At 40.6% G+C, this 22,361-nt stretch overlaps 1 protein-coding gene across 2 annotated transcripts in view; it reads right to left on the bottom strand.

Moving 5' to 3' along the window:
* The window catches only part of TRIM23 (tripartite motif containing 23), a 759,378-nt gene that overhangs the window by 603,716 nt on the left and 133,301 nt on the right, over window positions 1-22,361 (bottom strand). For both annotated transcript variants that reach the window (XM_044063360.1, XM_044063361.1), the window contains exon 4: window positions 11,157-11,435. In XM_044063360.1, the coding sequence (XP_043919295.1) occupies window positions 11,157-11,435 (279 nt within the window). The remainder of the gene's footprint in view (window positions 1-11,156; window positions 11,436-22,361) is intronic.

Raw genomic sequence — 22,361 nt, 5'->3', positions numbered from 1 at the left:
CAAAGAATATAATTTATTTAGCCGAGTGTCAGCAATGCAAAGCATTTTACGTGGGAAAAACAAATATGTTTAAAGTTAGAATTTTGCAACATCTTTCATGCATAAACATATAGAAGTAAATAATGACCATCAGTTTAGATTTAGAGCTATTGCAAATGTATTTCCTAGTATAAGAAAGGGTAGCTTAGTAGATGCCACTGAGAGAGAAGAAGCAAAGTGGATAATTGAGCTTTTAGCCCATAGGACACCAGGACTAAATGAATTTGTTCCTATGAAACCCGCCCTCAAAGATAGGAGGGTGCAGTATAAATTTTGATTGGTTGGAAACTGTTTTGAATTAGGTATTTAAATGTGACTAAGATTGTTTTTATTTCATCTGAAGAAGGGCAGAGCCGAAAGCTTATCTGTGTTAAAAACTGCTTGTTGAATTTTGCCTTGTCATATTAAATTAGTGTTTTATCGAAGGATTGTGTTGGTCTACATTGGTTTGTTCGCTAAAGTACACAGGTAAAAGGTAAAAACAGAAATTCGAGCCAGTGAGGGTAAAATTTGAAAATGTCACCTTCACAGCTGAAAGCTTAATCAAGTATAAAACATTTAACACAACAGGTTTGGACATATATTTTGGATTGATCAATTTTGTTATAAGGAACTGCATTAAATGGATGCTTTTTATGTGATTCCACTGGTTCCTAGATAAATATGTTAATCAGGACTCAATTTTCATTTTTTTTTAAAGGACTGCATACATTCTAATTTGCTGAGCTCCCTCTGAAAATGAGATGCTGAGATGTCAATTGCAAATATGAATGAAAGAAAAAGAATTTGGGTACTTCATTTGCAGAGTTTTGTTTTCCTCACAACGGTATAAATTCGGAGTTATAATATTCTAAATAAGTTAGGTGTGCAAGCCAAGTCCCACAAAAGAAGTTGTTCTCCTGCAAAAAAAACATGCATTTAAAGTGCGTTTCTTGTTATTTCCAAGATCAGTTTTGCATGATTACATAAAAAGCAACAAAATGCAAGTCATTGTGTAGTGAATCATGTTAATGTAGAATGGAACTTCTTAATGTTTTCTCAGTTTTTTGTTAAATGAAAGAAACATCTATTTCTAACAGGTGCCAAGTCCAAACATATGCAGTCTCTGGAGCTTCCTCTTTTGTATTTTCACCGTGAATGTCAGGAGTTCAAGGGAACCATGCTATAAAAATGAAAAACAAAGAAGTCTCTAAAGCCTTCAGGGGACGTTCAAATGAAAGTCCAGTAATGAATTTAGCTTGATGTTCTTCGACTGTTTACTCTCCGTCAATTTATTGCATGGAAAGGAGTCCTAACTTGATAAGTTATTTAGATTCAAACACTGACTGAGTTCGCCCCTCTCATATCTTGTGTTCAAGAACACCCAAAACAATAGAGAATTTAAATGTATAGTTTTCACTGTAACTCATTACGGCAGTGGGATTTAAGCAAATATAGTAAACTCATTCCTTAGCATTAAAATTATTGTCTGGTGCTACAAAAACATGCTTGTTAAGTTCACTTTCTTTAGAATAGCTCAAATGCCTGGTCAGTGAGCCTCTGCTTCAGTTGCAAAAGCAGAGTCAGATGACAAGTGTACCTTTACATTTCCCCTCTGGAAGATAAATGTTTTAATCTCTCATTCTTACTTTGTTTACAAATAGTGGTCTATCAGATCCACCATATTAAGCCAAATTATGCAAGGGAAAAGGAAAACAACTTCACACTTTGTAATCAAATATCCCTTTTGCAGCTTTTGCCTAGAGGCTCTTAAAATGGCTCTTTTCTTTGCAAAATTCTTTAGAGATTGAGACAATAAGTTGCTCCTTTAAATTATACAGTTCATTCCGAAATACTTTGTCACAAGCATTTTAAAAATATAATTAATCAAACAGTGTACTGGCAGACAACCAGAATCCAAATAGAAACTCTGGCACCTGTAACAAATGGAAAGGGGGACAAGAGTGAGCCGCCATTGTTGGCCTGTGCATCCTGTGGGAAAATGCAGAGGCTCTAGCTGGACACATGAGTGCTACCCTTATTAGCCTGATGAGCCTGGGCTGCAGGGCCATGGAACTCAAAGACATTGGTAACCTCCAAACTCTGGATCCCACCCAGTTCGGGTTTATGAAAGGCAGAGGACGCCTCCTGAATCTGATCGACTTCTTTGAGGCAGTCACCAAAGCCGTAGATGAGGGTAAGGTGGTTCACACAGCCTATCTTGACCTCGCCAAGGCTTTAGACATCATCCCCCATTTTGGAATTACAGCTAAACTCACTTAACGAGGTATAAACCTCTACGTCACAAGATGGGTTGCCAATTGGCTCACTGACAGTACCCACACTGTAAAAGTTGCAAACTCCAAATCTGACCTCAAACCATTGACAAGTGGAGTACCACAGGATTCAGTCCTGGGACCTCTCCGGTTTGGTATCTACTTCTCTGAAGTACAGGCCAACACAGAAGGGCTCTGGCTAACGAAGTTCACAGATGACTGCAAACTAGGAGCCATAGTTAAATTCCCAAATGATGTGGACATCCTAGAGACGGGCCTCGCTGAGACAGATGCCTGGTGTCAGAGCCATGGCCTTAAGTTCAATGCCAAAAAGTGCAAGGTCATCCCCTTTGGTAAAACCTCTGCACCCATGAACTACCACATAGGCAGCAATCTAACACCGAATGTGTGACAAGAGACCTTGGGACCCAGGTGGATAGTAGTCTCTCCTTTGATAGTCACATCGCCACAGAAGTCCTTCTATGTGGCACACCTCATCATAAAGGGGTTCTCATCCAGGAAAAAAAAAAAAAAAAGACATAAATGTTCCTCTCTACTCGACACTCATTAGACCCATTATATAGAGTACAACGCACCTTTTGGAATGTACCTCACAAGACATCTGCAGCAGCTGGAAAGGCCACAGAAGTACCTCACAAAAAGAGGATTACTGGCCTCAAACAAATGCCCTACACCGATAGTCTCAAACTCCAGCTTTACTCCATAGCACATCACCTACTCAGAGATGATCTCTGCCTAAAATATAAAGTTAAGTCAAACCCAGAGCTGTTGGACATGCTACACCTAAATAAATCCCAATCCCTCTGTGTACCCATTCTAGGGACCTAAACCTTGTCACCACAATAAACAGGACATGCTGGAGGGATAGATTCCGGTCCCAGAGACTTCCCATACTCTGGAACAGGCTACTCATCTATGTCAAGCAAAGTCCTTCATTAGCACTCTTGAAAAAAAATCTTGATGAGTGGATGGGAAATGGGAAATACACCCCGGGGATCACTTCTGTGTCTCTACTCTACAGTGGCACAGGAAAATAACTTTCTTGGGTGGCATAAGCCAGGTAACCTTGTTGGCTAGGCTTACGTAGGCCCTTGGGCCGATAGCCCAGTACCTACCTATGAAACTAGGGGGGAGTACTAGATGCCTTACTCCATGCAACTTAAATATATCGAGACTAATCTGCCTTATGCAAGTTCCAACTTGAGCAAAGGAAAATTCAGCATGTGAGAGCAGGCTTTACACTGGATGGTAGCTATACCAGAGCTCAGAAGAGCCATCACAGGGAGGCAGGTGCGCTTTCAGAGGACAAGGTAGACTATCACAAAGGACCAGTAAAGTTTTGGCATGCTCCTTACCATTCAACACTTTCCACAAGTGTACAAACTCACAGGGGATTACAGGCAAAAACAAATGGGCTTGGGGGTTCTCGCCTGGCTGGGAGTCCACACCTACTGCAACTGTTAAATACATGGGCCAAATGGGTGCAGGTCTGAAAGTTCTTGCACAAACTCACCATTCTGTTTTCACTCAAGGAAAAAAAATCATTTCAGTGTTGATTTACAGTTTCAAAGCAGAAAATATGCAGTGAACAGTTAGTGAACTCGACAAAAACTAATCTGGAATGGATAGACAATAACTTGCCAGCATATGAAATACTCAAGTGCACTTCACATCCACAGTTCTTGCACTGTATAGAAATAAATGTGGACATTTCACTTTCATGTTTCCAAGCCGGAATGAAAAGTAGCATCAGCTTAAATTTTACTATTTTACCCATTTAAGCAGGATTCCAGGGAACTCCCAATGTCCATCCAATGCCTGTAACAGCAAAACACACTTTCTCTGTTCTATAACCATGTCTCAAATATCTTTACACCTTTTTAAGCAGCTGCTGCAGTGTCTATTAAATGTACACTGTAATTCCTTATACAAATTGCTTTCAAAAAAGTCTGTATGTGCATTTTTGCCTTACTTGTAAACTGTAACCTAATATACTTGTTTTATGACATTGTATGTTGTTTTATAATGCCGTATGTGGAGCTTTCCTCCCTTCACCGTTCTGAAGAGATTTTACACTGCTGACCGACTCGGACTGTCCCAGTAAACAAATGTCAAAAAAAAAACAAAGCTAAATTGACTATGAAGGCTGGAACATTATCCATTAGTCATGCAAGCTAAACAAGTACTTGCAGAACACAGAACTACTAGAACACCAAAATAAATGACAGCATATGAAGTATGACACAAGAAAAAAAAAATGTGCGTGTGTGTCTTTCTTTACCTGCACCTGTCAACCATTAACTCTGAAGAAGTCTGCAAGTGTCAGATGAAAGCGCTTAACCTGGGATTTTTTTCTGTTTTTGTGTAATAAACTATTTGCTTTGTGTCCGAGCCGAGGAGTTATTGTGGTTGCCTTCCACACCAGTTTCTCTCACTTTACGTTGTTGCTGTGCTGTGTTTTTCAATTAACTCTCACATGGCCTGACTGCCACATTAAATCCCCAAGGATTAAAACCAGATGCAGAAGGCCATCATCTAGGCAGCAGTCTGACACACATGCAGGACTTGCACAATGCTGCCCCAGACTCATGCAAACTTCCATGCATCATGGCTACTATGTGAACAATCAGTTTGGAGAGCACATACATTTTGGTTGGACGTCACTCATGCAGTAAGGTTGGGCCCCGAGGCTGGGTCAAGATGGCACTGGCTAATCACTTCCACTTTCCAAAGCCAGTTCCACCTGTGTCTCGTCAGTCCTGGGCTTTATCCCACTACTTCATGAAACAATGTCCATCTGGTAAAATTCAAATAAAGTTATAATGCAGTCTACACTACAGGTCATCTGAAGGTAAGTACTATGAAACACCAATGTGAAATACTTGGCAGTGGTAGTGTGTGTTACAGGAGCACAGCATTCATATCGTTACTGACCCTCTTTTCCCATATCCCAGTGCACTGCAGCACACTGCTTTAAAAGTCTGACTATATACATCAAAATTTCTTACTCAAAACTACAGTTAGTATTCTGCTTCATAAAATTCACTTATCAAATTCCTCCTCCATATTTACAGCATATCACTTATAATTTTGCTTCACCTGCGCCTTATTCACCTTAAAAACACAGTATGTGATGGTATACACCACTTTTTTTTTTTACCTTAATCCCTTCCATAATACATGCATTTCGGTTCTTTTGTTTTCGGTTCTTTTGTTTTACATTGTTCTATCTCCATCAGATCATTCCTCCATTTCCGCTGTTTTTTTTTTTGTCATTTCCATTACCTGACACTTGCACCTTTAATCCCACTTCTCAGTTTTTATCATTCGCATCTTAAATCCCACTGCTCAATTTTCATCATTCATTCTTTCAAAGTCAAGAACTCAGGAGGAGTGGCAGCCATCACACCACTGAACAGGAAGAATGACCCCTCAAATATTCTTCCTGCTCTTTCTTGGCACCCTCACCATACGGAGAGGGAGGGTCCCAAGTTAATCATGTTCCATCCTTGACAAATAAGACAATTATTTAATTGTTTTGCACTTCAGTTAACTGGTTAGAGTGTTACTGCTTTATTTGTTGATTTTTGCCTTTAAATCATTCTAAAGGCTCCCCAATACTTCAAACTGCCTTGCTTAAGTCTTGTTGTAACATTACACTCACAAGCAATCATTCTTATTACATTAAGAGGTTAGCAGTGCCTTGCACAGACACAACTGCTCAGAAAGTAAATTTTACCTATAAAACTTCCCTTCAAACTGAAACCTGCAACTTTGTGTGGCTAAAACAAAGCCACTGCATGGAGACGAGCTTGGAGCAGCTAGTCTGTATGTTAAACAGAGCTATCAAATCTTACTGCAATCCAACCTAGTCTAGTGCCAAACCCCAGAGACCACCCAAGGACCTCTGTATAACCCAGTCCACAACCTAAAATAGCCCACACAAGTACAGGCCTGGAAAACATGGATATAAATTTCCAAATGTCTCCGTAGCCAACTTGGTTGATATGGGCATCCTGAGACAATGTAGCAATTGTCTCATGTTCATAGACAACCATTTAATCCTTAAAGAAACAAACATTGTATGCAAAAGAGGCGCGCACACAATTTCAATGGAGGCAAAAATCTTCCACACAAACAAGGTTTTTAAGAACACACACTCCATCCACTACACACAGGGCCCATCACACCCACAAACCAACTTATGCTGAGGCACTAAAAAGCAATCTCCGTAAATGTATAAAGACCTACTAAGCATATAAACAGCAATGTCTATCCTCAGCAATCTCTAAAGCAGTCATCAAAAGCAACATCTAACACCACATACACTTACACCCGTTGGAGCCCAAAAAACAAATCCCAAAAGGCAAGCAAACATATTATCTAAGACTCTTGTCATAAGGGACTCCATTGTATGACACAGATGCTCCACTCACCAGAATGAACAAGAAGATAAGTTAGTTGCTTATCCGGACCCAGGATCCATCAAGTTACACATGCACTGAAGTCACTACACCACAGGTACCAATATGATTCTATCATAGTCCACGTGGGTGTTAATCACCAGAGACATACTTCCCTGGACTACATGGAGAGACACAGTCGATTTCTCTGAATGTTCATCTCAGGCAGGTATGTGCTTCACAGTCAGTAGCATTCCATCTTCACCAAGGATGATGCCACAGTATAAACAAAAGACGGTTGACTTCAGTAATTGGCTTAGTTTCTGCAAAGCCTTGGAATGAACCATGGAAGTGATCAACAAAGACACAGGCTAAGTTTCTGGTATTTTTTATTTCTCTGCATGAGAAGACATAGTTAACAAACCACTTTACTTTGCAAATAATATAGTCTGCACCTGTCTCCCCTAGGCTTCTGAATATTGGCTAAAACTTTACCCACCCACTTAGAGTCTTTTTAGGCAATGCTAAATTGACCAACCTACTGATACAGCAAATAAAATCCAAAGAAACCTAGAGAGGTTACTGCTCAATGATAGCAGCCTAAACAAGAAACTCCACACCCTACAAGCTCTCTTCACTTCTGAGAATATAAACATCTGTGCCACTACAGAGACATGACTTAAATCCACACAAAGCACTCCGGCAGTACACGGCTTCACTACTTTCCACACATTTAGACCATCAGCTGCACAGAGAGGCATAAGGTGAAGGAGTCTCAGTCTATATTAGCAACAAGCATAATTCTACGTTAAACAGAACAATCCCCTGGAATTTATCCACGTGCAAATCACCATAAACAAAAGTCCCATACCCTATCCTACTACTTATAGATCCATCCTCTATGACCCTACAATCCCATAGCTTATACCTACACCTACTGGAGACACTTACCTTTAAACCAAAATACCCTATTCATGGGAGACATCAAAATATACCTCTACAGACTGGGAAACATACACTGCCTCATACTAGCAGGCACAACAATTCCTGAACATTATTAATACAAGTAATCTTGACCAGTGTTCACACCAACCAGAGGTTCAAACATCCTGGACCTGGCACTCAACAATATGGGAGTGTGTTGCACAACACCCCCCCCCCATCACCACCAGTGTCATATTCTCACTGGTGAGGTCAGACCACAAAGCAGTCATCTTCAAAGTACAAAAAAATCAACTCCGTAATCCCTGCAAAGCTCTGTAACAGTTAGGAACTATTCCAAACCAAACTATTACCTATTAAGTGAGATTTTGTCACACTTCAATTCTCCTCCCAATCCAGAGTCAACAGCAACCTAAAGGGAATTGTTCACACAGAGCCTTTATAATCACAAACAGCTGTATAGAAGTTACTGTACCTACCAGAAGTATGTCCCAAACAAACTAAACACAAACCACACTGGTAGGATCCTAACTTTAATACTGTGTATAACGAAAGGAAAAAAAGTCACGACTAAAATCAAGGAGAGCAATAACCAGATAGGAGCTCTAACTAAACAGGACACTAAGAGGACCATGTCCAACAAGGCCCATTACGAGGTCAAGATAGGCAAATAAGTTAAAGATGACAAGGCCTTCTACAGCTATATCCAAAACCTAAAAGGCAGCACACGTCAGTGTGCCGAACTGGAGGTCAGTGGTGCCACCTTTACTGAGCAGAGTGACAGCGAATTTGCTGGTTAAAAAAATCCATCTCATATTCCACCCCTCACCCCAATGAAATACCTAATAGCATCACACACACACACACACACACACACACACACACACAATTAGCAGGGAACAGGTTCTGGTGGTGCTCGTCAAGGCCAAAAAAAAAAAATCTCAATGGTTCCCAACAATATCTCAGGATGCTTCCTAAACAGCCTGAAACATGACCCATCAGGACTGCTTGAGTCACTTTTCAACTACAGACTCAAAACAGGCTTTGCACCATAAGAACAGAGGACTGCAACTATCACACATCATAAGGGTACACTATCAACTAATCCCAGAAACTACAGACCTAATAGCCTAACAATGCAAAAGCCATGGAATGAATCAAGACATAGGCAACCTTCAGACACTGGACCCAACCAGTATGGCTTTGTCAAGGGAAGGCCATGCCTACCAAACCTGGTGGACTTCTTTGAGGAGGTGGCTACATGGACCTGGCTAAGGTGTTGTATACAATACCCCACTTGAATATAGCGGATAAACTCAAGGGCTGCCAGCTGGTTGACAGACAGGAGCCAGGAATTCACAGACAGGACCCAGGAGTTCAGGATGAGTGAGCTCACTTCCACTAACAGACTAGTCACCAGCAGGATACCCCAAAGTGCTTAATACTACGACCATTCTTACTTGGCATCTACTTCTCAGAGGTAAGGGCTAATGTCAAGGGTCTTTGGCTGGCCAAGCCTGCAGATGATTAGAAATTGGGAGCTTTCACAGATTCCTCCCATGACACAAACCTCTTACAAGAGGGTCTAAACACATACAAATGACCGGTGCCAATATCATGGCTTAAATCCCACTGCCAAGAAAAGTATTGTAGTCCCTTTTGGGAAGACAGTCACCCAGGCTAATTACTCCATTGATAAGACACCCCTTAAGAACTGATCCAGTAGTCAGGGATCTGGAAACACATGTAGACAGTAATCTGGCCTTTGACCAGCATGTGACCAAGGTAGTAAGAAAATCATTCTGTTTCATCTAACTTATAAATAAGAGCAAGGCATCTAGGTCCAAGGAAGTCATACTGCAACTTTATTCTGCCTTTATCAGACACATCATGGAGTATAATGCCCCCTTCAGCATGTACCTAACCAGACAAATGAAACGGGAAACTACTACAAAGGTTTCTTACCAGGACAATCCATGGTGTAAACACACTGTCCTACACAAATCTCCTTAAAGCTCTCTCTCTCTATATACTCTTGTCTCCTGCAGGGTACAGACAGGTGATCTATGCTTCAAATACAAGTCATCAGATCTAGCAGTGATGGACCTTTTGCACATCTGCAAAATAAAAAGTATCAAAATCACCAAATTCAAAAATTTTAAAGTTTTGCTTGTGACATTAAGACATGCTGGCGAGACAGATAGGAGTCTGAGGATTCTCATTCTCTGGAATAGGCTTGCCATACATGTGAAGCACAGTCCATCCTTAAATCAATTTAAACATAACCTTGACCGGTGGAAGAGAAATCAGAAATTCACCCCTGGTCTGGCCACCATATCTCTAATAGATGGAGGCAGACAGTAATGCCCAAACCTATTATACCCTCCCATTTCTAGAAACTTCCTAACATACCACCTCTTAAACGCCCATAATACACAGACACAACTGAGTTGGATTCTGTTATTTTTAGGATACCTGTTCTAGTCGTGGTGCTCTCATTCATTTTTGCTTTTTTTGTTTTAGGCTTATAAAAGCCCTGGTGGTCATCAGCCCACTATATACTTATGAACCTATAAAAGTCATGCAACACATTGCCTTTTAGCACATTTCCTGTTATCCTCATCATAATGTGCCATCCACAGTCTCTGTTAGGGAGTCAAGAGTTAAAGAAAGCTGTGTTATAAGGACCTCTTCCAACAGATATACAAGTTTTGTTTCAATGGAGTATGCTGAAGTTGTACAGTACAAGATGGACTGCTTGACTAATTTTACACCAAGGATGAATGCAGCACATGAATATGACATAGAAGACAAGGAGAAGAAAAATTTGCTTATACTTGGCAAGAAATCCTGAATCATACAAGTTAACAATGCACATAAATTAAATTAGTCAGCAATGCTGTACATGCATACCCCACAGGCTGCGCATTAGCAAGGACTGCCTTAATTCCACCCACCACACGCCCAGAACCCAAAATATTTTTTTTATTTTATTTTATTTTTTTTTTACTTTCTTCGGGGGAGGGGCTGCTCCCACACACACACACACACACACACACACACACACACACACACACCCTGCAATATAGCAGCTCCGAGATTGTATTATATTAAGGAAAATGAAAGTTACTCCCACATCTGCACGAACCAGCCAGTGGGGTACCACCAATTAGTCTACATAGACAAGTAAGAGTTAGTTAGCTGTTTGCATTGATGTTACAAATTTCTGGAGAGGCCAGGGTAAAAGGAGAAATAGGCACTTCAGTTTATTTCAAGGTTTTAAATTTCTGGATATTGAAACATCAGCATTCTTCCAACTATCTTGGACTTCCTTCGTATAAACAGGCTTATTTAAAGAGTTCTACCTGTACTCTAAAAAATGAAGTAAAATATATGCTTACTACTTAAAATGAATATGCTTTTACAATTACAGTACTGTTTATCTTGTTTAGAGAAAAGCATGCCATCAAACATAAAATGAACATTAATGCAGTACCTTGTGCCCTTGATGTTTTCCATATTCTTTGCAAACACAGCACATCAGAGAACCAGCATGACAGCCTTCTTCCAAGCACACAAACTCAATGGCATGCACCTGGTGCTGAGGGCACATGGTCTTCTCATGAGGTTTATCTGCTAGAGGCACCTGCCGATGTTTTGCGAGCGTTCGTGTAGAATGGGTAAATTGAGAACACTCTGCGCACAGATGAGTAGCGCAAACAGTGCAGTACACAGACGCAACATGAGTCTCGTCTTCATCACAGCGGACAATGCTCTTTAAAAAGAAAAGCAAAAATAATTTATAACAAGTGCTACACTACATGCTTACTTAGTATATCTCAAAATACTTAAGACTTCTTCCTGAATCACATCAGTAAACAATGAAAGACTTGGCAAATGAAAGACAGAGAACTGTGCATTACAAAGTATGGCAGTGATGATTATAAACAGTTACGTTTCTTAACAGAATCTTTGAAATCTCCAGGTGGACATATTTAGAAAACTTTGTGCTTTGATGCAAATGGTAGCTGTATCTAAGCACATATGCATACCGCTCAACTGTCAAGATTTTCATAGAATGTCAACTTTTGGCCTGTTAATCATAAAATTTGTAGTTTTCTGGCAAATCACTGGAATTTGTGAGGGCTGAAGACACTAAATAATGACATACATTTGAGTTTCAGACTTCAAATCCTTCAGAATATTATGTTACAATAAACTGTTACTCTAGAAACTTGTTAAGTTCATAAGAGCAATATTTAAAGTATGTCCATATTTCTGGGCCTTTGTCCAACATTTTGTCGAGCTTTGTCCAGATTTCTTGCACTAAGAGGTTGAGATGTATGCACACAACACTGGTCAACAAAAATAATGGAGGAAAAAAAAAAAAAACGGTCACTCTGAGTAAACAACTGGTGACTCTGCACAAGAAGACTATGATAAGTAACTGAAGAGGTCATTTAAAGCAATTTATGAAATGCATACTGCAGAAGTGACCTGCATCTGCAAGTAAGCTTCGGCAAAGTGGATATCAATGTGCCATTCTTGTTCCGGGGCACTGTGAGCACCAAATAAATCTCATGCTACATGCTACACGACATTTTTTTAATGCTAAAGTCCCAGAGTACTTCAAGATCTGTGGCCAATCACACCTTGCCCAACATCAGTAGCACATCATACATTTACTTACAGGCAACTGTAATCTACAGGTAACAGTGGTACAGCATAACTATCGTACAGAACTACTCATAAGCAGACTGTTTGGAAACTTCTCTAAGACTACAAAATGCAATTCAACATTATTACTGCAGCCTGGTGCAAGATAGGGTCAAGCAATTATTATTTTTCCTCTCCATCTCAAACAGTACTAAGATATCTGTCTAGCCAGTGAGCAACAACCACAGACTAATGTTTGATCCAGAAGCACCACTGTAGTAAGCACCGTTTAACCACTACTGCAACCTGTGGGGAAAAAAGTTACTTAAATAATTCAAAGAATTTTCTCAAAAGTGCTTCACAACACCCAATTTCCTTTCACGAATGTACAGGAACTGGCTTACCATTGCCAAAATAAAATACTTTGCATAATCTGACTCGCACTTTAAATTGCACTTTCTGTAAATCTTTCGGTGTTTTTGTTTCTTTTCTTAGATGCAGATTCTGACCAGACTTAAAATTAATACCATTTAAACCTTTTACAAGGTAGAAAATATCAAATGTGTGGTACCCGCTTCTATTTATGAGCGCTCAGTGACAATGTACCCCCACTCAGTTCTATTCAACTGGAAAATGAATGGTGAAATCAAGATGTGCTTGTGTGATGCACAAGGAAAAAATGTACAATCAAAAATGAAGGATTGCAATTTAAAAGGAAAAATGGTCCACAAGGTCCTGACTCCTCATGTGAAGACAAGAAAGGAGAGGAACAAATAAAAATGGTAACAATTTCCAGAAGGATGGCCCTTAACTCACTTCAGCCAGGTGATGCCTGTACGGGTTTCTGCAGTTACATCCTACTGACTCCTCTAGGCATCAAATATTGTTTGTTCATACTTGCATTAACAACACCATGTGACATGCACAGTATTACAAAACGTCATCTTAAAGCTTAGACAATGCCAAACATCTGTGTTGATACTTGACCTCTTGTCTAGTGCAAGTAAAGACATATTAATTGTTGTTCACACAGTATTTATTATTACTGTCAAAAATTTCACGTTTTCTAAATATTTCGACAAGTTATACAGACAGAACTGCTTAGCCTCATATCAAAGCTCAAAGTTGAACAAAATGCTGCTGACGGTATGTATGTTACTTAAGTGGTTGCGCAGATACTGTTTACAAAATATTACAAACGTAATTGCCATGTTTACTGCAACTTACAAAATCCAGTTTAAAAGACTCATAAACTAAATACTACTACCACTATAAAAATGGTTTGCGCTGAAGAGTTTGTATTATCTGGAACCATGGGGGCTACTAAAGTACAGTAAATGACCAACACTTATTTGAAATATGAGAACTTAATTGATACCATCAAAAGGCTTCTGCTCTGCCCATGGGAAGTTACTGTGCAAACTTCCAGAGCTCCACTGGAAGGAACAATTTAAAATGTCACCACATCCAGAGATGGAAACAAGTTCCACTTAATTTTATTCTTTACCAACAACACACGAAACAGTAGGCAACTACAAACCTGCAAAAAGAAAAGGGAAGGCGTTTGAGTGCTGTGAACTTTACTAGCTGTTCTAGGCTGGAAGGCTTAAATACATATTTTAGATTACTGCCCAAATTATTAAACATCGTATTTTTCCTTTATACAAGGTAAGAGGCTCACAGGCTTAAGATAAAAAGAAATCAGAAATGTATAGGTCTGTTTGGATCAATGCTCCAACCCATCCAAGAATTCTAAATAAATACTAGAAGATCATCTCAACATCACAGTGCTAGAGTATTAGCAGCTTAACCAGCTGGGTAACAGAAAAAAAAAAAAGCTAAACTTGAGTATTCACTAAAAAACAGGAAGGAGCAGAACACGATAAAGAAAATAAGAATGTAGCCACTTGCCCAGAGTACAAACATAGGACCCTAGGGCATCTACATAATGAAATAACATACTCAACCCTCTGATTTGGGGGAAGTGCACTGTATGGAGAGCATCTATGGCCAAAAAAGTACATTTCTATAAACAAAAAGAATCTGCCACCGAAGAATGTGCAGCTCTGCAAGAATCACAAACGTAGGTAGAAGAACTCCTAAAAGGATGAGGGGGTGAAGGGACATGTCTAATGAGCAAGGAAAGTACAGTTGTGTAAGTAAGCTTACCACAACAGTAGACTAGATCCCTGTTGCAGTAGCCTAAATTATGGGTCCTACCAAACTATCAGCCCCACTTTTCAAAGCTAACAGGTACCTGCCACATGCGTTGTCTGAAGTTTGAGAGGATCTTCATTTAAAAAGACAATTATAGCACAAAAAGTGCGGCGCTTTCATGCCCCCCCCCCAAAAAAAGGAAACAATAGCCATGAAAAGAAAAATGGCAAGAAAAATAATAAAAAAAGGAAGCAAATTACACAAGGGGTACCAGCATCTTAACAATACCACTAAACAGCAAACAGAGGATTAGAGAGAAAGGACAGCTACTACAAAAGTGATCCATTAGAACATCTACTGTTACAGTAAGTCTACTTACACAACTGTACCATACAAATTAGATCACTGCTGAAGTAATCTAAAGCTATTTGGGTAGATTACTACAGTTTAAAAGATAAAAGGAGAGGACGAAATAAAATTAAGAAACTAGGAGCTTGTACAGAAAGATCCTAGCCAAGCCTGTTCTGGACCTAGAAAAGGAATCCAATCTGTAGTCTGCCATTTGGTGCGGAGGGTTAAGGCTGCGAGTTACAGTTCATATTATTGTACAAGGTGCGATTTTCTAAGCCCTCATTTGCTTACTGTATGACCAAGAGCAAACACAGCTTAAGAGCAAGTGTGAATTTGGACTGGGCTAGTTAATGAGCCCCAGGACTCCAAAATTATTGCAGTGGTGTAGTGCTTTGTAGATGTATGTACAGGGGACTAAACTGCTGCCTCTAGAGTCCACCGTTTCTAGAAATCCGCCAAAGCCCTAGTGGAATGGGCTCTAACCCTGCCTATAAGTGGCTTGTCACGGTGAGAACAACAAAAAGTAGAAGCAAGCAACAACCATCTAGAAATTGTTTGCTTTGACACTGGTTGTCCCTGGTCTCCCACGAAGTTAAAAGGAAACAGATTATCAGCATTCCTGAAGGATAAAGCTTTGAAAAGTTAGTATATGAGCTCCTGTAGACATCCAGAGCATATAGAATCTTTTCTCCCTTGTTCTTGTGATCAATAAAAAAAATAAAAGCTTAATAGACAGATTTAAAGTAAACCCTGAATCCCCTTCTTGCTTAAAAGTGGGATTAGTTCTCAAAGAAACCCATGTCCTGTGGAAAATGAGGTAGGACTGAGTTACAGTAAAAGCTTGTAACTCAGATACTCTCCTAGCTAAAGTCAAAGTGATGAGTAAAGCAGTTTTAAGAACCTCAACTTAGCCCAATGAGCTGGTTCAAATGGGAAAAAAGGAAGCTTTTCAAGCACAAAGACAAGAATCCAAGAAGGAGCCACATTAAAGCAGAGCCCTTTCCTTGCACTGTTCAAACGCAAATTGGATCAATGGATGGGGAATCACCTGAGGTAGCACCTATGCCCCTTATGGACTGGGGCAATCTGCAAGATACTCCAGGCAAAGGCACAAACCCATGCCATGCTCTTACCCCCCTAGGAGCCATATATTGGGCAAAACTGGGTTATATTGGCTAGGTTTATAAGGGCTCTTAAGGCATTAGCCTAGTAATCTCCTATGAACCCATACTTGGGGGGGGGGGGGAATGCATGTAGTGACAACCCTCTGCATGGGAACTGCATGTATGCGTGTATACATGTATATATGGGGGTAAAGACCTTCACTCAATAAGTAAAAACAAATGAAAATTCATTTCACTCAATTGGACCCAACCAGATTATCTCTGGGCCAAAATATAACTTTTGTTTTGTCATAAGGGTCAAAAGGTATATCCTTAGGACTCAGCAGAAATGTGCTTCAGCGTGGATGCACTATACTAGTCAACAAATGGAAATAAATATAGTCTGATATAACAGCACTGGGCAGACGGTTAAATGAAAAGAACAAAAGGCCTGTAACATAATGATGGCTGCATAAAATGAAAGCACAAGCATAGAGCAATTCTAAGGAATAATGCAAAGAAGCAGGTTGTTGCCTGTCCAAAGTCAGAAGCTGAAACAGCTGTTAAGAATACAAGTAGTCAAGGACCATTCATCCTCTATTTGCCCAAGTCTGTTTTCGGCAGAATGTACAGGGTGAAGTGGGAAGATTGTCTACATTCAAAGCAGTCAACAGTCTAAAAGTACTGGTTAGCACATCTTAAAGGACCACTCAAAGCAGTTCTATGTACTACTACCAGCTGACTGTAAAGAAATTCCTCCTGGTAAGCCCTAGGACAAAAGGTAGGAAAGGAAAACATCAACGATTTACTTGTACTATTTAATCTATAAAACTAAAGCACCTTCTGCTCTACAGTAAGTCAAGGAAAATATATTACATGGGAGAAACTGCGTCCATTTAGATTTAAGTCACAAAAAAAACACCCAGCTTGGTCAAAACAGGGTAACACGATATGTAATTTATGCAGGTACTGAGGAATGTTATTTCTCAATACCTACAGGATCAATTCCAACTAAAAATATTAGTCATGGTTTGGTTCAAAGACAATGCGGTTTGTTCCAAGTGAGCTAAATTAATTTTCAATCATTTTTACTTAAATGGAGGGCTTTGCCGCCCCCCATGCAGAGTGATGTCACTGTATTCACCCCCCCCCAAATTATAACTAACTTTGGGATTAGTCATAATACATAGCAACAGAAAGATGCGTTTGCTCAGCTGATCCCCAATGAGCAAGCTTCAAAGAATCAGTTTTCACAGGCTGAATGGATGCCAGCACATTCACTCCAAATGTTACACTAACAGTTCTGGTAACCAACAAAAAATATAAATAAATAAAAAATAAAAGAACAAGAATTATAGGTGAATGAACAATGAACTAGCCACTCAAATCTAGTCAAAGACAATACAACATAACTCAAATGGAAGAATAAAGATAGGCAAGGTTGCTCCCAAGTATCATTTAAGCATATTAAAAGTGCAGAAAGGCTTGAAAAACAAATATATGCACCTCACCTACCAATGTGATTCACATCAATAACAGATTACAACTTAAGATAAATAATTGCACTGCACCTTGTCCCAAGCAGCAAACAATTCATAGCAATAACCACAACAAATCACTATGTCCACACAGCTTAATAACACAAAAGAAATGCAATCATTATGGAGACTATATGACCAAGAGTTTTATTTCAAACAAATTCCGTAAAAGATTTCAAAAGCTAAACACATTTTTGACTTTGGTACTTATTATCAGTGTTCTAAAAGCATCAACACCCAGCAAAAATTGCATTGGCATTATTAGAGAGACTACAGAGGTTTACAGCACCTAAAGAACCTCTAAAATATATTTGCTCATAAATACTGTGGCCTAAGAAAAGATAAAATAACTGAAAGCTACTTCCCATTCAAAATTAATTTAAATGTTTTGCGGATAGGTGGGCTGGACCACAAGGGTGCTACTTCAGTCATGACAGTTACAGATAAACACAACAGTTACAGATAAACACACACAGTCTTCATAACATCAGAATGGATACTTTTTGTAAATCTTGCTTTTAGGAAACAGTTTTTAATATATTACTTATGCCAGTCCCATCTAAAACGTCAGACTCATCTGTGGTCAATCAAGCTGCTTAGGATACAACTAAATTACACAAAAGGTATGTTATATTAATATTAGACATCTGCTAGTAACATTCTTGAGATTGTGCAAGACAGGCAGCGAAAAATGGGTCATGGACATAATTCCACATTTTTGGCCTGAAAAAGAAATGGATTTTGAGAGAATAGTTTGAAATGTTGAACAGCTGCTCTGAAGATCAACCTGACAGTAAGGATTCAATGCTGAATACAAGCTGATGTCTTTAAAAATCAGACCACAGAAAGCCTGCTCAACAGTCAATTGTAGGTTGTAGAACCTATCCATCATCTAAGTATCAAGTAAACATCTGAAAGATGACAAACCCTTTATCCTTGGTTATGCTTAGTTGAAGTGCATTCCACACTCACCCATCCCCACAAAGAATGGAGCAGCTTTTAATTCTATTAAGACTCGAGTACAACCACAAATTCTTCTTTGTTACGCATCCCTAATAGGTTCATAGGTGTGTACTAGGCCAACGGCCCTGAAGCATTTACAAGCCTAGCCCATAGAAGTGCCCTGGCATCATGCTGCCATGAGTTCCCGGTCCCTCTCTCAAGAAGAAACACTGGAGTGAACTTTATTTCCCATCCACTCATCAAGGTTGCTCCTGAAAAGGGGCAGTGAGGTTTTCTGCTCGACATGTATGGGAAGTCTGTTCCAGAGCATGGGCAGTCTCTGGGTTATGAACCTGTCCCTCCAGCATGTTATTTTGATTGTGGTAATGAGGTGGAGGTCCCTGGAGCATGTGGTGTGGAGGAATTGGTATTTCTTTAGGTGCAATATTTCTAACAGGGCTGGGTCAGACATGGCTTTGTAAGTCAAGCACAGATCACCTCATAACAGACGATATGAGACAAAGAAAAGCTGGAGTTTGAGTCTGTCCATGTAGGGCATGTGTTTAAGCCTAGGATCCTCTTCATGAGGTAGTTTTGTGGCCTTTCCAGCTGTTGCACGTGTTTAGTGAGGTACACGCCAAATGGGGTGTACTGGGTGATTTATAATTTCTATACCCTTTTCCAATGTCAATATGGAGTTATGAATAAACAAGTTATAATTAAATCCCCTCTTATTAATCTGCAACAAAGACAGCAAATGCAACTTTAGCCTTAGTTTATATACAGACCCCTTTACCTCTCTAATGTGTCTAGTAAGGAACCTCTGAATTATTTCCAGTCTACTGAGTTGGTCCTTCTTATAAAGACAAACATTCAATACGAGGCCTAATAAGAAGTTATGTACCTACCATAACGTTCCATGTTAGTTGTCTTCTTCTCGCCTTCTTTCTTGCTGGATGGGTTCGGAGCCGATCCTCGGCTCCGACTCGGCCAATACTAAAAGCTCGAGAGCTAATTCCACCGGCTCGAGGCTCCCCTATATCCCACAATGCTAGGCGGTAACTACTCCGATCTCGTTTGGTAGCTATACCAAGCAATATTAGTCTCCAAAAATGGAGTAACAAATTTCAGAAGAAGAAACAAAGAATTCCGGTCGGTCTGTCCAGGCTTGGGGGAAGGAGGGAGGGACGCAAGAAAGAAGGCGAGAAGAAGACAACTAACATGGAACGTTATGGTAGGTACATAACTTCTTAATGTTAAGTTGTCAATCTCGCCTTCATTCTTCGCGTCCCTAGCACCTTATCCCGGGTGGCCTATCGGAACAGACTCTTGAGAACAGTGGAACCAAAATTGGCACGGCTTCTGGAAACCATGTCCAATTTGTAATGTGAAATGAATGTATGAGGAGAAGCCCATGTGGCTGCTGCACAGATTGAGTCTATTGGCAATCTGTCCTGAAAGGCTATGGATGTAGCTAATGCCCTGGTTGAATGAGCTCTAGGTCTTGAGGGAAATTTTGATGTCTGATCTCATAGATGAAAGTAATTGTAGAAGTGAGCCATCTAGACAGAGATACTTTGGTAACTGGAAGGCCCAATCTTCCTTCTGCATATGACAGAAACAATTGATCAGATTTCCTGAGTTGTTTAGTTCTGTCTAAGTAATATCTCAGTTGGCGATGAACATCCAAAAATGCAGCTTTGCTCTGATCTATTTGAATAGTTAGGGAAAAACGGGAGATCAATAATCTGGTTTAGGTTAATTTGAGAAGAGATTTTTGGTAAAAAGGATGGGTTCGTCCGGAGAGATACTCTGTCTTTGTGAAAAACTAGGTAAGGAGGACGACTGCAGAGGGCTTGGAGTTCTGATACTCTTTTCACTGAAGTTATAGCTACCAGAAAAAGTGTCTTCCAGGAAAGCAATTTAAGAGAACATGAAGCCGCTGGTTCGAAGGGGGGGAAAGAATTAAAGACGCCAGAACCAAGTTTAAATCCCATTGAGGCGGAGGGTCTTTGATCGGAGGTTTGAGAAGAAATATACCTCTTAAGAAGGCCTTACAAAGTTTGTGAGCCATAATGCTGGATTCTGAAACACCCACATGAAAATTTGAAATGGCAGCCAACTGGACTCTAATGGTTGATGCAGAAGATCCTAAATGAAATAGTTCTGCCAGGAAGTCTAAAATGGACTGGATAGATGCAGTAAAAGGATCAATGTTTTTCGATGATGCCCAAAGGGAAAAACGTTTCCATTTACTAGTATAAATCTTCCAGGTAGAGGATTTATGAGAGGCTATCAATATATCTCGGACCGAGCGAGATATTGAGGGAAGCCTGGCTAAGGTAGGAATTGGAGAAACCATGCTGTGAGGTTTAGGGAAGACAGAGATTGGTGCAGCTGACCCGACTGATGGGTAATGAGATCTGGTACTGGGTCCAGATGCCAAGGCTGCTCCAAAAGGTAACGATGAAGAAAGGGGAACCATATCCGTCGAGACCAGTAAGGGGCAATGAGGATCATAGTCACTCTCAAGGCGATGGCTTTCTGAATTAGTTGAGGTATCAGTGGAAAGGGGGGAGAGGCATACAGAAGTCCCCGGGGCCAATCGTGGACTAGAGCATCTCTGGTGGGAAGGCCCGGTAACGGGAAGAGCGTGAAGAAGTCTTGACACTTGCTGTTTTGGGGAGTAGCAAAAAGATGGCAGCAAGGATGGCCCCATCTTAGAAATACCTCTTCTAGAACTGATGTCTTTAGAGACCACTCGTGTGGCATGAGAATTGCTCTGCTCAACCTGTCTGCAATGACGTTGGATTTCCCGGGGATATGCGTCGCTGTCAGAAAACGTTGAGAAGAGATCGCCCACTGCCAAAGTCCAAGTGCTTCTCGACATAAAGGGTATGATCTGGTTCCGCCTTGTTTGTTGATGTACCACACCACGGACATGTTGTCCGTTTGGATTGCAACAGTCCCTTTGGGAAGAGAGTCGTGAAAGGCTTGCAACGCTAAAAGCACTGCTCTCATCTCTAGGACATTTATGTGCAAGTGGCACTCGAAGGGTTGCCACGTGCCCTGGACTGTCCTGCCCTGATAATGCCCCCCCACCCGATCAGGGAGGCATCTGTTGTCAACGTGGCAACTGGAGGGGGGAGAGTGAAGGGTCTTCCTTGGAGAAGTTGAGGTGACGTGACCCACCAAGATAGTTGATTCTTGCATACTTGAGTTATCAGTATGGTATGGGACATTGGAAGTCGTTGAAAGGACCATTGGGTAAAGAGCATCCACTGGAGGATCCTCATGTAAAAGCGAGCTAAGGGGAGAAGGGGAATAGCTGCTGCCATGAGTCCTAGTACCTTTAACACTAATCTGGCTTTGACTTTGACCAATTGCAACAGAAGGGATACTTTGTTCCGAATGTCTAAAACCCTCTGCTCTGTGAGTGTTGCTGAAAGAGTCTGTGCATCTAATTTGGCGCCTATGAAAGTAATAGACTGACAAGGCGACAAGGCAGATTTTTCGAAATTTATTGAGATGCCTAGAGCTTGACAGGTTTGCATGGTGAAATTCCCGGATAGTAGAAGCTGATGCCTGGTGGTGGCCGTAAGGAGCCAATCGTCCAGATATGGAAACACCTGGAATCCCTGGCGCCTCAAGTGAGCCGTGACCACTGCCATGCATTTGGTGAACACTCGGGGGGCTGTAGTGAGACCAAAGGGCAGGGCTCTGAACTGGTAGTGACTGGCTCCCAGCCTGAAGCGGAGATATCTCCTGGAGCGTCGGTTCATTTTGATGTGGTAGTACGCATCCTGAAGATCTATCGAGCACATCCAATTGTCCTGACCCAAGAAGGGTAGGATGAACTGTAGCGTGACCATCCGGAATTTTGTTTTCTTGACAAACTTGTTTAAGTGGCTGAGATCTAGAATGGGCCTCCAGTCCCCTGTTTTTTTTGGTACC

Source organism: Protopterus annectens, chromosome 2.part1 (genome assembly GCF_019279795.1).
Source record: "Protopterus annectens isolate FY-2018-M chromosome 2.part1, PAN1.0, whole genome shotgun sequence".
Lineage (NCBI taxonomy): Eukaryota > Metazoa > Chordata > Ceratodontiformes > Protopteridae > Protopterus > Protopterus annectens.
The sequence above is the reverse complement of the archived record's forward strand: the minus strand, read 5'-3'. Positions and strand labels throughout refer to the sequence as shown.